At 46.9% G+C, this 16,591-nt stretch overlaps 1 protein-coding gene across 1 annotated transcript in view; it reads left to right on the top strand.

The window, feature by feature from the left end:
- Positions 1-1,152: 1,152 nt before the first annotated feature.
- SPRED2 (sprouty related EVH1 domain containing 2) overlaps positions 1,153-16,591 on the top strand; it is a 119,480-nt gene continuing 104,041 nt past the window's right edge. Inside the window, exon 1 of the mRNA XM_060026478.1 lies at positions 1,153-1,888. Coding sequence (XP_059882461.1) covers positions 1,863-1,888 — 26 coding nt within the window. The 5' untranslated portion in view covers positions 1,153-1,862. The remainder of the gene's footprint in view (positions 1,889-16,591) is intronic.

Below are 16,591 nucleotides of genomic sequence, written 5' to 3' on the forward strand. Positions count from 1 at the left end.
GTCCAAATGCATACATGTACACTTTAGGTATACTACATTTGAGGCATATAATCTTCTCTTAATTTGTTCAGTGGTTGCTATTAAGTTAAAAATCTCTGTGTAGTGTCTTGGCAGATTCAGGAGGATAGAAAAGTACTGCACTGGGAGATCAGGAAGGGGCAGAGACTGCATCTCTTGCTCCCTAGCAAGACCCCAGAAGGAAATATCCAATAGCTATGGAATTTGTGGGACCCACTGCAGAGTAACAACGTGAAGCCCCTTGTTCAAACACCATAAAGAATTTCAAGACTGCAACAGCAGAGCATCAAGCCAAGCAAAGATCCTGTTACAGTTGTTTAGGTTGCCTGCCCATTGCCTAGACAGTGCTGTTTTAGAAAGTGCAGGCCCATCCAGGCCCAGGGTCCCAGGCCAAGGCAGGAAAAATAATTTAAAAACAAAGGGGAGGTGGAGGGGGAACAGGGCTCGAGGAGCTCTCCATCTCCCCATCTCACTGTGCCAAAGCCCAGGCAGCTGGCAACCTCTGGGCCAAGAATTGTGGCGTTCAAGGGCCTGGGACAAGGGCCATCCTCCACCAACTTGAGAGAGATTTACTGAATAATTTAAAAAACATATTTGGGTTTACCTTTTAACCTGGGAAAGTCTTTCATTTCTACTGGAATGCAAACGTTTCTGGGTTGTGTTGGATTTCTTTTTTTCAATGTACAAATAATGATTCCTTAAAATTGCCCATTCCCCTACTAAGAAAAAAAAAGATCATAAGATTCACGTGAAACTGAAAAGCCTCTGACGTTCAGAATCTTGGCAAAGGCACCTGTGCCGCCCCCCACTCTCCCGCTCCAAGGTCGGGGATAGTTGATCTTCTGATCGCGAGCACCCCTCCGGCCCTCCTCTGAGCTCCTCGTCTCCGCCCCCCCCCCGCCCCCCTAGTCCTCCGATTTTTAATCCAGGGGTTTCGAAGGAGGGAGGGAACCAACCGGGAGCCAGATGTGTGCGAGTCTGCGGCTGCCGCCTCCTCCCTCCTCTCGGGCATCTTAAAACCCGGAGCGCTAACGAAGGAGGATCCGGAGTTAGACGCGGCGCAAGTAACTCCGCTCCGGGGCTCCTCCGGGAGTGGAAGCCAGGAGGGAGGGTGGGGGGTGGGGGGGGAAAGGAAGCCGGGCATGCTCAGTAGACGGAACAAAGTTTTTTTTTTTCCTCCTTTTTTTTTTTTTTTTTTTCGGTCGCAAGTAGGAAGCTTTTTGCACTCCACCACCTCTGGCCGCTGGGAAGACGTCATCGCTTCCGCCCTACTTCCTCCTCCTGTTGGCGGCGGTGAGAATCCAATATGGAGTAAATCGGCGGAGTCAAGAGATGGGGCTCGTACCGGGCGCCCTGCACCGCCTTCCAGGCGCACCTCCCCCGACCGCCGAGCGCTCCCCGGAACCGTGATTGGCCCGGTTCTCCGGGGGCAACCCCGGACCAAGCCCCCACCCGCGGCCCGCCCTCTCCTCCTGCTCTCAGCGGTCCCCGCCGCTCCACGGCGCTCTTGTTTTTCTCCTCCTCTCCCATCGCTGTCCCCTGCCCAAATCTCTCCTCTCCGCCCGCCCCCGAGCCCCCGGAGCCCCCCGCCCGCCTCGCCCCTCGGCGCTGCGGCGCTCACTCCCCCCCGAAGCTTGCCTGTGCACCCCTTCCCCCAGACCTCACCCCGCGCTCCGGTCGCCCTGCTTCCCCTTCTGCCTTCTGCGGCGTCCCCTTCATCTCTAGCAGCTCCCCCCAAACAAATCAGGCGATCTCCGGAGATGTGAAGAAGGGGGGTGAGCAGACAGGAAGATGAAGGGAGCAAAGCTGCCCGCCGCGGGACAGGCGTCTAGGTGAACAGGAAAATGACCGAAGAAACACACCCGGACGAGTAAGTTTGGCCGCGGGGTGGGACGAGGGTGCCCCGCAGGGGCAGCGTGGGGGCCGGGGCTGAGAACGCGGGCGGGGACTCTGGTTGGGTGAACTTGGCGTGGGGTGCAGTGACTCGCTGGCCTGTGGGCTTTGGGACGCGAAATTTCCTGCTTGTTGAAGTGAGGAGGGGGCGAAAACTGCTGCGGGCCAGCGGGGGCGCGCCTTGGGTCGGCGGGCTGGTGGCCGCTGCGGGGACCAAGGGCGCGCGGGTGACCTCGGGGCGGTCCCCGTTCCCTGTCCGGGGACTCACAAACACTCCTCCCGCCGAGATCCTCGGCGGCGGGAGCGGAAGACCTGACACCCCCGCTCCGGCTTCCCGGGGTCGGTGGGTTTTTACACGGTGACTTTGTGGCTCTCCCAACCGCCGCTAGCGCCGCGGTCCCTTCGGGAGCCCACTGGGGCCGAGGCTCCGCCATGTCGTTTTCCTGAATCGCTCTCATTTGCATACCACATTTTCATTCATAAAAAACACGGCGGAGCACAGGGAGGACTGGGCGCGGGCTGCGCGGGGGTCTGCGTGCGCCCGGGTCCCCGCGCGGGCCGGCGTGCTGGAGCCGCCCAGGGGTCCCGCGGCGCGTGTGAGTGTGTGTGCACGCGCCGGCGGGCCCAGCACAGGCGTCCCGCGGGGTCTGGGCTGCTCGCTGGGCGGATCAGAGGTCGTGCGGCGGGGGCGGGCGGAAGCGTGCGGGGCAGCGCGCTGCGGACACGTGTGTGTATGTATCTGTGTGTGTGTTTATCTGTGCGTGTGCGCGTGCACACGTGTACGTGCCCAGCCCGCGGGCCCGAGGGGAACAATGCTCGGGGCGCTTCGCTGGAGGGTCTCTGTGTAAAGCCTCCCGCGGGACCCGTGTCTTTCTCCAGCCCCGGGCCAAGGGTGCAGCTCCCTCCGGCTCCACGGTCGCCGAGTCCGGTTTGGCTTTCTCCCACCCGCGCCCGAGGCGTTTCCGATCGCGGATGCAATAGAATCAGGGCCGCCCGGCCCCGTGCCTGAGGTCGTCGGCTTCGGGTCCGAGCGGTCACCGCACCGCGGCGGCCGTCTCTGCTCAGTGGCTGTGCCCGCCGCCAGCCACTTTTTTTTTTTTTTTTTTTGTGAATAAGACGGTCTCCTTTATTGTCACATGATATCCCTCCCCTCCTGCCCTGCACATTCATAAATCCGGAGCCTGCCTCGGCTCCTTTCATTCAGAGCTGCCATTAGCCAAGGTAGCGCCGGCGCCGGCTGGGGCTCTTTGGCCGGGGCGCAGAGAGCGGGTCTGTAGCCGCCGGGACTTGCCTGGAGGGAGGCCCCGTGCGTGTGTGCAGGGGCGTGGGGGCTGTGGGTAGCCCCCACCCGAGGCCCCGGGTCTTTTGCCCCCGCGAGCATTGAGACCCGGGGCAGAGAGGGGAAGTGACTCAGGGCTGGCCGGCGTTGAGGGCTATGCAGCAGGTGACAGAATGCTGTGCTCTAAGAATCTACTCATTTTTTTTTTTTTAAATGCCCCTTTATCCTTTGGCGTCTGCTGTCACCAGGCTGGGCGGGAGGGGGTGTTGGGAGGGTTGGTGTTTGGGAAAGGGAATTTCCTTTCTGTGGGTCCCTAGGGAGCTTTGACTGTAGTAACTCCTGGTCTGCCGGACACGCGTCCGTAGCTGGAGAGGATCCCGCCTGGTGTGCGTGTCCGCTGCCCCACCACATCTACTGGTCTTTCTATTTTAGACCTTTTGCTTTGCCTTCATAGACTGTATCTTGAAATCGTAAAATGTTGCCCTTCTAGGGCTGAAATATGGGGCAGGGGGAGGAATATGCTGCTGCGCCTTGCCCCTTTTTGGACCTGACTAATAAACAGGTATTTTTATGGGTCCTTGTTTGGCCCTGCACACACAGTTAGCGGTAGCAGCAGGGAGGGACGGTTGCCATGCTTTGGGCTTGTTGGAGATTGGTTCATCGCCCTAGATTGGGTTCCTTGGCTCCATCCCTCGGGGATACTGGCCTGGCCGCTCCCTTTTCAGGGCAGCAGGTCGGCTGTACATCCTACCCCATCTGGTATCCAAAGCAAAGGGATTTCATGTGGAATCACCAGCAAGAAATAAATCTCTCTCTTCCAGGCTTTCTGAGCAGTTCAGCATGGAACCGGCTGCCCCCACTGCTGTCAGAAGCCCAGTTGAGACAATGGATATTTGAGGACAGGTTCTGGTTTCAGTTAGAGAATCAGAAAGCTGTGGCACCTTAGCGCACTGCAGAAGTGGCCTTCTCGGGATTTCTTTTAATGTAATGACCTTGTCATGAGACAAGAAATGCCTGGTAAGAAAACGGGCTGTTCGGGCTGTAAACTGCCATTTGTGGACTCTGTCCATTATATTGGTTAACGTTCTTATGTAATGATCCCTCTGAAAAAAATTCCTTTTAAATGCTGGTGCCAGGAAGAAGGTTTCTCTCTGAGTTACAGAGCTAGCTGTGATTGCTTTTTTTTTGTTTTTGCTACCACTTTCTGGAAGCTCAGCTAAAATTTTTGCTTGATTATGGTAGCCATATTAGCTTAGGTTTTCGCTAGATTTGTTTACTGCTCCTCTATATTCATTACAGTCTCCTATTTTCTAATGGTTTTATGTTTGAGGTCCCTCAGATAATCTTTCAGAAGTAGACAAGGTGTGTTACTTATAAGGAAGTGACATCAAACTGGAGACTTGAGAGATATATTTGTGCATTAGGTGAAATAGATTTTCCTGATAGTCCACATATATTTAAGGGTTTTATTACACAATACAGGTGTTTAAATACGTTACATTTAGCATCAGAATACAATAACTCAGTCTTGCAACTGGTAAAATCATGCTTAATTTTTTTAAAATAATAAGTTTTGTCTTCTAATGTTCTTTTCCGTGTCAGTTTAAAACTCCTCCCTAGGGAATTCCCTGGCAGTCCAGTTTTTAGAACTCTGTACTTTCACTGCTGTGGGCCGGGTTCAGTCTCTGGTGGGGGAACTAAGATCCTGCTAGCCGTGCAGTGTGGCCAAAAAAGAAAAGAAAAGAGAAAAATAAAAGTGTTCTCTAATAAATACATGCTCATAAATTCAGGAATGCTCTTTTCGCTGATGGTCCTAAACAACAGCTTCCATATAGAAAATACCCTGATCCTTTTTTGATCCCACTCCAGATAGAAATGCATGTTAAGATTTACAACTCCACAGATCTGCTTTTTAATAATTGAAAAATTAACGAGCATCAATAAATTATTGAAAGTGGTCTTTTGTATACAGGGAGTGGAAAATGTTTTTTAAATCATATGTATTCTGTCTGTATTCTTAAATCATTTGATCACGGTTATAAATGATTTGGAAATTTGCAGACAAAATGAAGAAACCCTTCTCAAGCAGGAGACACCTGGCTACCATTCAGCTTTCTATTTTGTTCATGAACTCTTCTCTGCAACACACATCTTGCTGAGAATGGATTTGTAGCTCTGCCCTCGCACATATTTTCCCTAATGTTGGAAGATTTCCCATTTTTTTTAAAAAAAGGCTCTAATATTTTTGCTGAACCATTTCAAAGAAATTAGACATTAGAACTCTCATATCCAATTACTTGAGCTTACTTTCCAAAAGACGAGCATACTATCCCGTGAAACCACAATACCATGATCACACTTTACAAAATTAAGAATAATTCCCTGTTGTCTTTAACTCTCAGTCTCAACTGACTGAAAAATGTCTTTCTAACTGGTTATTTCAGCCAAGGGCTGAAGATCCCGCTTTAAATGCATTTGTAACATATTCTTATGGCTCAAGGCTTAGCCATTTGGTCACTTTCTGATCTAAGGCAAGTTACTTATGTATCTCACTTTGCTTTTATCTGAGTGAGTAAAATGGGAATAAATATTACTGATGTCGTGGAGTTGCCGTGGGAATTAAATGAGCCAGCCTGTGTAAAGCTTGCAGCCCACACTAGGAATAACAGGTGTCTGGTGTCGGCTCTGTGCTGGGCACTGAGATAGGTGTCTTACAGGCTCACTTTCAAATAACCGTGTGAAGGAGGTGTTACCCCATTTAACTGATGAGGAAGCTGAAGAGAGCAAATAACTTTTATAGCACTTTACTCATTTAGTCTTCTCAACAATTCTATGCAGTAGATGGTTTTATTACCTCCATTTATAGGTGCGGAAATCAAGGCCCAGAGAGGTTAAATAACCCCAGCAGCCTGGCTCAGGAAGGACTGTGTTTTTAAAGCACCATGAGGTACTGTCTCAGAAGGGGAGAGGGTGGTCAGCCTTAGTTATTCTCAGAAGGGGAGAGGGTGGTCAGCCTTAGTCATTCTGACTTCAGAGCTCACACTGTTTCTGACAGTCACGCTGTCCCTAATTCTTCTGAATTGATGACAGTCTGTCATTGCCATAATTTCTTTCATTTCCCTTATCTTCCCTGAAAATGCTATGAAGCACATACTGAATTAAAGTGAATTTAAATAGACTTGGGCTTGAGCATTCTGTGATACACCTTAAGATAATGGGAGGAGTGTGAATTCAGAGTTGATTATTACTGGAATGTTCGCTCTACAGTCATTGAAATAAGAGTTGTGGTAATTAGACCCATTACAAGTATTGATCTGTTCTCTATGCATTAGCCTTAAAAAAAAAAAGGGGTGTGTTTCTACTCTACCTGAATAGAATCCTTAAATGTTGAAAACAGAGTTGACTATGCAGAATTGGAATCTTGGTCTCTTCCTTAGAAAATCTTGAAAGCAAAACAAAAACCTTGGAAAGACCTTAACAAGCTTATAAGCCAGGACATTGTCACTGTATAAAGACTTTGTCATTGTATAAAGTGCCTACTGCAAGGCTGTATGTCTTGTTAGGTGGTGGGCCTGGACTAACCTCCATCTGTTGGGTTTATTTCCACAGGGATCTTAACAAATGCTACCTTTTTTCCAGTCCCTTTAACCAAAAACATGTATAAAAAGTGGATCAGTATCAGTACCGATACTATTCTGCTCAACAGTCTCCTTGCTTGTGCTGTTTATTCCGGAGTCATCTTTCTTCCTTTCCTTCTCCAGCAAGTGAAATTCTGCTCATTCCCCCCGCCAGCCAGCTCTGAGTCATTCCTCTTATGAGGTCCTCCTAGACTTTCCCCACCCCGACTCCCTAAGTCAAAACCGTGGGCTCTTTATAGCATTTTCCTCCCACACTGTGTGACAGTTATCACCATTTAGAGTTGGACTTACACCCAGCTAGATTCTGTCCCAGAACATGAGCTTTTGGGATTTAGGGTTACCTCTTAACTGCCTAGTTTTCTAACTGTTGTCCCAATACCATTGGGCACATTGTGGTTGCTTTTAATAAAGATCTATTAAATTAAAAAATGGATTTGATTATTTTAAAATGCTGTTTTGCCCCCGCAGACTAATGCAATAATTATAGTTGTCCTATTTGGTTAACTTAGGTTGTGTATAAACCTCCTTCTCAGAAACTCCGTGTTCACCTGAAACATGTCTTGTGGCAATTGGGTGCAGAACTATCTGGTGGTGGTGATCTGTGATTGACATCTCAAAACCATTTTGATTCCAATCACTGTTGTGAGAACTGGGAAGTAGAACGTCTTAAACACAATAAGCCAGGGCCTGTGTTTTTGCCTCTGCAGGAGAATCTCGGCAGAAATCACAGTATTATCAATTTGCAGTAGCTATAGGGTTCTGATGGAGTCTTAACACTTGAAGTTGGAGACAGCTGTGCTGATGAACTCCACTATTGGCAGAGTTCCTATATTATGGGGATGAACACAAATACACAATCTAACAGCAAAATCCTCAGAAACGGAACAAGATGATAACAGAGGCAGAGCAGGAAGTTTTTGTGTTCGGTTTTGGCTTGTTTTCTCTTAAGTAAATTGGGCTGATTTTTTTTTTTCAAAGACCCAGTCACATTGATAAACTCATTAACTATTCTTGTAAATGTTTCTTTTTGATCAATATTTAAGGCTAGAACACTGATGATTTTTTAAGGCATTGTCTAGGGCTTTTAGTCACTGGAGTCGAAGGAATGTTTTGCACTGGTGCACACCGTGCTCTGTGAAATGCGTTTTCTGTGTGCTTGCCCTAGTAGGCATAGAAGATTGTTACCACAGCTTGGTGTACCCTGTCAGGGAAAGGAAGTCAGGCCTGGATCTTAGTAAAATATTTGATATTAACTGGCATAGGAGTTGACTAAATTAAGAAGCAACTGTTTTGTAACTACTCATTTCTCAGGTGATCTTTTGTCAACAGTATGTTCACAGGGGGCACATGATAGCAAATCCTGTCTATGTTATTTATGCTACTTTCAAAGGGTAGTTGAAAATTTACTTGAAAACAAAATTTCTATGTTGACTTGCACTAAGGAGAAATGGATTTTGACATCACCCTGGCATTTAGCAGTTGTGAGTGAAGAGATTGAAACAACACGGGCAGCTTCAAAATGTAGGGCTTTGGCCCCTCCTCTTTGTACTGAAATAACGACTTTTCAGATCTCGTTGTTTCCATTCTTAGATTTATCCCCTGTGGTCATTCATAAACGCTTAAAACTTAATTAGGCTAAGTTTTTTAACTTTTTAAAAATTATTTTTGGCTGCGTTGGGTCTTCGTTGCTGCACGCGGGCTTTCTCTAGCTGCGGCGAGCGGGGGCCACTCTTCGTTGTGGTGCGTGGGCTTCTCATTGCGGTGGCTTCTCTTGTTGCGGAGCACGGGCTCTAGGCGCGTGGGCTTCAGTAGTTGTGGCTCGCGGGCTTCAGTAGTTGTGGCTCGTGGGCTCTAGAGTGCGGGCTTCAGTACTGTGGCTCACAAGCTTAGTTGCTCCGCGGCATGTGGGATCTTCCCGGACCAGGGCTCGAACCCGTGTCCCTTGCATTGGCAGGCAGAGTCTTAACCAGTACGCCACCAGAGAAGCCCCTCAGGCTAAGTTTTTTAAGTTGTCTTTCCTAGTTCATCTTTGTGTTTCATTTTCATTGTTTATTCCTCTTATTTCTTTTTCTCATTGCTTTGGCTCTGCCTCCCTTATTGATTTTTCAGATAAGCACTGTTTGTTTTGTAATATTTGCATCCCACCCTAACTGAGAATGCACCCAGAAGCTTGGCCCGTCTGCCCTTCCCGGTGTGGGAATAATAGCTTATTGACCTGTATACCACATAGCCTGGCAGAGTGCTGAGCCCATAGTAGGCTTTCTGCAAACATTTATTGATTGGTTAACATAAATGTTCATTAATTGAAAAATAGTTTTACCTTATCTAAAAAATTAAATGACAATTCACATTGTACCCACATCCAAAAAGACTTTGAGTTTTATTGTTTGTTTGTTTTTGTTTTTTTCAGAACTACTGCGAGGGGCAGATTGTCATGATGGTAGTGGAAGAAACGTGGGCTTTGGGGTCACACTCTGCCTCTTCCCGCTACAGACTCTTTAACAGTCAGTGTACTTATCTATAGTAGCATATAGTTGACTCTCTTGCCATCCCTGTCTGTGGTCTAGAAATCATATTACCAATAGCGTTCAAATTGTCTCTAAAACAAGAGTTAATAGGCTTGGTGGAAATGAGTGAGGCTGAGAGTTCTCTTAGGAGTAAGCTGGCTTATGGCTTGTTTTGTCTACTTGCGTGCCGTGTTGGTGTTCGCATTTTATATTTCCAGGCAAGGAATAAAGTGGATGCTGGACCAGAGGTTTAATTTAATCGTCAGCATCCCAATAATTTTACTCATTTTTACAGACCTTTGGAAGCTGGATAAGTGTGAATATAGTCTTAACATAGTCATTACATTTCTCTCCTTTGCTTAATAGTTTAAATCATATCTGGGATTTTTCTCACTCTCCAAATTCCAAAACCAGCCTGCTGTGCCAGGATGGTGTGCCCTGGCTCAGTGTTACTTTTCTGGCCCTGAAGGCTTAATGGTGGCCTTCTCACTAATCTGTGGGTGAACAGGTTTCAGATGAGGAGTTTGCTGTCTGCAAACCAGCTTTGAGGCCCCTACCATCCGTTCTTAGATGTCTTTTATGCTAAGGAAAATGAGTAGATTTGCTAGATTCCAGGTGTCCATTTGGAGTCTAGTATTCTCTGAATCTAAAGAACTTGACTTTAGAGCATACTTGGATCCTAACTGCAAAACCATGTATAAATTATTTATTGGCTAAAATAAATAGCAGTGGGGGTGAGGCTGGAGGAAAGGGAGAGACTAGCTGTGGAGTGCCATTCACTTACTGCACCCAGTGTTCCAGACACCTTACCTGTCAGGCAGGAGCTGAGCTGTGACTCGGAAGCACCCTCTGCCCTTGGGGAGCTTACATTCTAGCGTGCTAGACACTTCCATGTGCCTTAGGGGTGTGAGGCCAGTGTGGTCTGGATCATGGACTGACCGGCTGCCAGAGGTGTTTCCTCTCTTCTTCCTCTTCCTCTGCAGGGTTCCCCCCTCGAGCTGCAAGCATTGGGATTCCCAGATTTGGGGTGGAGGGAAGTCTTCCTCCAGAGCATTAGAGGAGCTACATGCCCTTCCTAGAATCCCCTAACAAGTTCTTCGAGTCATTTTTAGGGGGAGTGTGTGTGCGCTTGTGTGTTGCGTGTACATAAACTCACGCACTCATACGTGGATGGACTGTGCCCAAGAGCCAGAAGGGTCCACAGCTGCAGGCAAAGAAAAGATTCAGCCAGGTTAAGCATCTTGTCTGAGGTCACAGAGCAGGATTTGTTATTTTTACCCACAGTCTTTGACTTCAGATCCCGTGTCTGTAGAACAACATGACGTGTCATGACTTCACAGAGCCTCAGTTTTTGCAAAGAAACTATCGCGTGTACAGCTCGATTGACATTACCGTTGAGCGAATGAAGTTAGAACTCGTTTAGAATCCTGGAAATGCCTCGGAACTATGAGATGACATTTCTTCCTTGCATTCCTGTTCAGCTCTGTGGAGTAGGGGACCAGTGCCCACTGAGGTGGCCTTTTCTGTACTGATACAAAGAGCAGTTCCACGGAGACCTCTTTTGGAAAGAGAACCGGCCACCTTGCCCTTGATGGAGTGTGTGTGAGCAGGACGGCAAACCAAGCACGCTATACTCCTGGACCTGCTTTTTAGCCTAGCTGTTTTGAGAGGAGGATTAAACTTGAATGTGCATAGGAATCACCTGGGAATCTTCTAAAATGAGGATTCTGATTCAGTAAGGCCAGAGACTCTGCATTTTTAACAAACTTCCTGATGCTGCTGGTACTGCAGATCCAGGGACCTTTGAGTAGCAAGAGCCTGTCTGTGGCTGTGATGATGGTGAGCTCCCGGCTGCCAGGTTTGTGTCTTCAAAGGTGACCTCACATACTTGGCATTTGGAAGCTATTGAAGAAGCTCATTGGACAAGAAGGTGGTGCTTCCAGGCGGAGAGATATCATCAAGGGCCTGCCCTTCCCCATTCTTGGCAGGACCTCCAGCTTTGAGGTATAGCTTGATTTTAGATGCGAAGGTGCTGGAAGAAGTTTTTCTTCTTCTTATGGCTTAAAAAAAGTTCTTGGTGCATGCCAGGCGGCCCGAGAGATCCATCGCTAAAAGAGAAATAGGAAGTCCCAGGTCTTTGTGTGTAATGTCTGTCAGCTGGCATTCTGCACCTTCCAGACAAATCAGTCTCCTATGGAAAGCCAGCCGCCCTGGGAAGCAGGCACACTCAGCCCTAGAAGAAATCACAGGAAGTAATTAAACTGAGAAGGTCAGAGAAAGAGGAAGTGGTTGTGTTGTTTCTGAAGCGAATAGCATTGTTGTTCCTGGGGATCAAGATGATGATGTTTAAGTCTTCTGGAATGTGACTGCTTGGGGACTTGATTGTATTTAAATTGTAGCCCTTTTAGTTTATTCTTTTAGACAGCAATCTAGTTAGGAAATGAATTGCTTTTAGGTCTTATCAGGAATCCCCACGTGCTTAAGCAGAAGTCTTAGGCAGGGAGTTGCTTATAGCTTGGCAAATTGCACTTAAATGAAATGAATGTCAAGACTATTAAAGGTTAATTTTAGGTGTCTGGAGTTCTCCCTAATTCTCCTGATTAAACACTTGAACATAATAGTTTCCTTAATTGGAATAATGATAGAATATTAGCATGCATATTAAACCATTTACCCAAATTTGAATAGGGTTAAAATGCAAATGATCAATCACTTGTCAGCACTTACTCTTTAGAGATAATTCCTGGGGAGAGATGGGAAAGAGCCCGGAATATGAATCGGAAAGTGGCTTTCTACCTGAGGCAGCATTGCCGGGAAAGCCAAGAATAGACCAGAGGACTGAAGTAAGACCCTTTGTTTCCCCCGCAAAGAGGTACTAAAGATACCAACGCCTGTGATAAGTAATAACTCCAACAAGAAGGTAGATGGAGTGAGAAATCTGAAATGAGCTGATTGTGGACCCTCGTTGGCCTATCATATTTTTCTTTCAGAGGAAGAGGTCCCTCCCCAGCATTTAGGTACCCCCCCCTCTGAAGTTTTGAACTGATGCCACCACCCAGGAGTTGCCCAACAAGTGACTGGGGACCCATAAGCACTTCAAGTGTTGTTTGTGAAGCGAATATGTACATAACATCCGCCATGTACATGTATGACTCTTTCAATGTATGTAGCTACATTTATAGAATCATCAAATACAACCTCAATAAAATACTACTGTACTGAGTTCACGGTGAATGTTTGTGATATTTTTCTCAATTCACAGTTATTTAAAAATACAGCTCTAATCCCTGGGGAGGAGGGCCGAGCCCTGAATTTTCAACCTTTGAATACTTACTCTTAGAAAGTTGGGAATCGCTGCTGTGACCCTCATTCTGGATGTAAGAACACGAGTGTGGTCATTCTGTAGGGGATGCGTATGCAAAGGGTGTGTTTATGCTCTGGGCCGTTTGGGGATTGGTTGGAAGGTCTGAAGGAAAGCAGAGGGCATTGGTTAGAGGTGGATGGGAGGAGTTGAAAATGAGTCAGGACATCCCCCCACAGAGACTTGGCACAAAGTTGGGTCTCCTCCTAAGAAGGGGTTCCTGGGGGAGTGTATCATCTGTCGTCCAGCTCTTCTCCCTTTCCCCTCCTGCATTTGCTGAACACCTGTGCTGGGCAGCACACAACTCTCTGTTGTGGAAAAGAGGATATACTCAACACTAGAAGCTCTTGAATGGATACCAAGTAGCAGAGAACATGGTACCAGGTTGCCATGTACAGTAAGTTCTGGGAGTCAGGAAACTTAGGTTCCCATCACTTCTTTGCCACTAAGCTGCCCTGGGACCTTCGGCAAGATGCCGAGCTGCTTCTCTGGACTTGGCTTTCTCATCTCTAAAATAAAGGGATTGGATAGTAACAGAATGTTGAAGAACTCTTGTAGCTCCAAGTATTGTAAGTAGAGTTCTTGTTTTAAGAAAACTTTTGTTCTTATTTATAAGTATAATATTCTTTTTAAAAATAGAGAGAAATACAAAGAAGAAATTCAAGTACTTCTTGCTGCAGTAGCCAGGGGAGAGTTCACTTTCGACCAGGTGGGACTTGAGTTTTAGAGAACTCAGATAAGGATGGTGGCGGTGATGGTGTGGGAGAGTGGTGGGTCAGGCAGGTTGGAGAGGAGGCATCTTATGTCCAAAGGTTTCTTCCACAGACGAGGAAACTCCACCTCTGGGTTTGTGCTTGGGGAGCTCAGAGAAAGAGCTGGTCCAGTCGGGCGAGGCTAAATTTGAGTGGTTATCCCCTGCCAGGCTAACAAAATACGTATTTGAGCTTTTGTTTCTTAGGTGGAATGGAGCTGTATAAAGTTTTGAAGCAAAGAAATGATAAAATGATATGTTGGTAAATTGCAACTAGTTGCAGGCTAGGCTGGAGTTAGGGAGGCCACTAAGAACCTGTATCTGGGCAGGGCTTTCCTTCTGGCTCTAATGAAATGCAGTAGGCCCTGCTGTGGGAACCTTTGTTCCAAAGAGGTTGTCGTTACGTTTATTGGAAGATAGGGGGGGTTCTGAAATTCAAAACAAAATTAACCAGCTTACTTTGTAGATCAAACTTACAGGCTAGTAATAAACCAGGTGAGGGGTTTTGTTTTTTGTTTGCTTTTAGCATTGTTACTTCTGCAGGAACACAGCACCACTCAATTGAAATTGCCCTTGTGAAGTGGAGAATACGTTGCCCTTTCTCGATGAAGTAAAATGGTTGCAACTTGACCATAAAATTATAAAACTGGAGAGTATCTTAGGACAATGCCAGCTCCCTTCTTTTACGGAAAAATTGCAATCCAGAGAGGTCGAGGGAGGAACCCAGGGTCACACAGCTAGTTGGTGGCTTGGGATATATAAGCAAGCAGATGTCATCTGGCCTTGGTTCCAGTCCCATTTTGGGTGCTGTGTTAAACATTCATGACAGTTGTTACCCTGAGCTGTTGAACCCTCCAGAGACAGGAAAAAGATGGTGGAAACCTGTTCAATTTAGATAAACATAGCCCGTGTTGATGAGGAACCATCAACATTGAACAGAGTGTCAGCCTCGGTCAGCCCCTGCACAAGTTGAGAATAGGTGAGCTGCCAGATGCTGTTCCTGCGTGGCTCACCTTCGGGTGGCAGGTAGGGGTCCCCAGGGGTGGCTTCCTCATGTGTGTTTCAGGAACAGGAGGGTAGGGAGTGGAAGCAGAGAAGGGCTACCCTTAGCTCCCCATTCTGGGGGAGAAAAGATGAGCCCTTAGATGAGAAGTTGAAATACATGTGACCAAGGTTTTTGCACCTGGGCGCTAGCAAAAAAGTCTATGAAACGTTACCTACGCTTGTCTTTCCTCCCCAGCTCCAGTGCCTTCTCTTCTCTTCGTGTGTTTGCTTTTGATGTTAACTGCCAAGGCGGTGTGGTCATAGACAGCAGGAAGTAATATTTGATATGCAGGTTTTGGGGGGTGGGGGAGGTGGGAGGTCGGTGGGAGGTCGGTGGATGCCAGCATGGGAAGGGTGGCGGTTTTGGCGCACTAGTGTGAGAACTCCGAACATTTCTAAGCCAACAGGTGCTGTTACACCAAAGAGAGGGAGGGAAGAGTTGACCAGCTGGTCATATAATGAATATTTTTTATGGTATCATTTTACTTTCATTTTTGTAAGGCCGCTGCCCCACAGGTTAACTCCAGATAAAGTTGGGATTATCCCGTGTACCAGACCACATAGCTAAGTGTGGTGGCTGTGTAGAAACCTAGGCTTGAGGAAGAATAAAAACAATCCCTAAACCAAGACACACTATCCGCAAGAGCCCACGGTCCAGCAGACAGGCTGGGAAGGCACACCTCACCTTCCTTCTCTTGGGGTTCTACACCCCCCCGTTTTAATCTCCATCGGCTGGGCATCCTTCTTACTCATAGAGCAAAGGATCCCTTATGAGCCTAAAGACTGCACTGTGGGGTTTCAGGTTCCACGTCCCAGTGCTTCTGGATCATCCAGATGGTCAAGGTGGTTTGGTTATAAATGGTTTACCTGCAGATCCCTCCTTTCACATTCCTCGTGTTCCGCATCTAGCAGTACAACAGTGACAAGGAGAACAGACAGCTGTGGTCCAGCGCCCACCCGTGGCATGCAGCCTGAACTAGAACTCCTCCCCTGACTGTCCTAATAAGGGCAGTTTATCAGTATATCAAGAGGCCCCAGGTGGAGCATATCCGGGTTGGTTTGCCATGCTTTCCTAGGACACAACACCTGTCTGTCATTCCACTCTCACCTTTCTCCTCCCTAGACCAATTGAATTAGAATTTCACCCTCACACCCTGTGTCAGTATTTCGAAAAATCTAGGAGATTCTACCGTATCTTGGACTAATCAGGGTTTCGAAGAGGGGAATACCACCAAACTTAGAGGGTTGTGACCAACCAAGATGGCACCACCCAAGGAGCATTACTCACTGTTTTTAAAGACCCCCCCTGGGTTATGGGTATTAACTAGACTTTATTGTGGTGGTCATTTTGCAATAGCGAATCATGTTGTACACCTGAAACTAATGTTATAGGTCAGTTGTAGCTCAAACAACAAAAAAATTCCCCTATCACTGCCCCTTAATTTATCCTGAGTCATCTGTCATACAGGAGGGGATTCAAAAGGTCACACACATCCATATTAGGGAAGGGGACTTGCTCTTTCCCTTCCCGCTTTTTCTTTGTGGTTCCATCTCATTAAAGTTAGTAACAAATAATTTCTTAGGGAGGAAGATACCAAATTGATGTTACATGTAAAGTGAGATCATAAGACACAATACAAAATAAACTCTAATTGTTGATCCAAGAGGCCTTCTATTTAATAAAGAAACATTCTAAAGCACACCAAAAAATCACCTACAGCTGTCCAAAATACGACTTTTTTCTCCTTTGCATTGGTTCGTTTTTTTTAATTTAATTTAATTTTTTTATACAGCAGGTTCTTATTCGTTATTCATTTTATACACATCAGTGTATACATGTCAATCCCAATCTCCCAAATCATCACACCACCACCTCCAACCCCCGCTGCTTTCCCCCCTTGGTATCCATACGTCTGTTCTCTACATCTGTGTCTCAATTTCTGTCCTTCAAACCAGTTCACCTGTACCATTTTTCTAGGTTTCACATATATGTGTTAATATACGATATTTGTTTTTCTCTTTCTGACTTCACTCTGTATGACAGTCTCTATATTCATCCACGTCTCTACAAAAGACCCAGTTTCGTTCCTTGTTATGGCT

This window comes from Delphinus delphis, chromosome 12, assembly GCF_949987515.2.
Source record: "Delphinus delphis chromosome 12, mDelDel1.2, whole genome shotgun sequence".
NCBI lineage: Eukaryota > Metazoa > Chordata > Mammalia > Artiodactyla > Delphinidae > Delphinus > Delphinus delphis.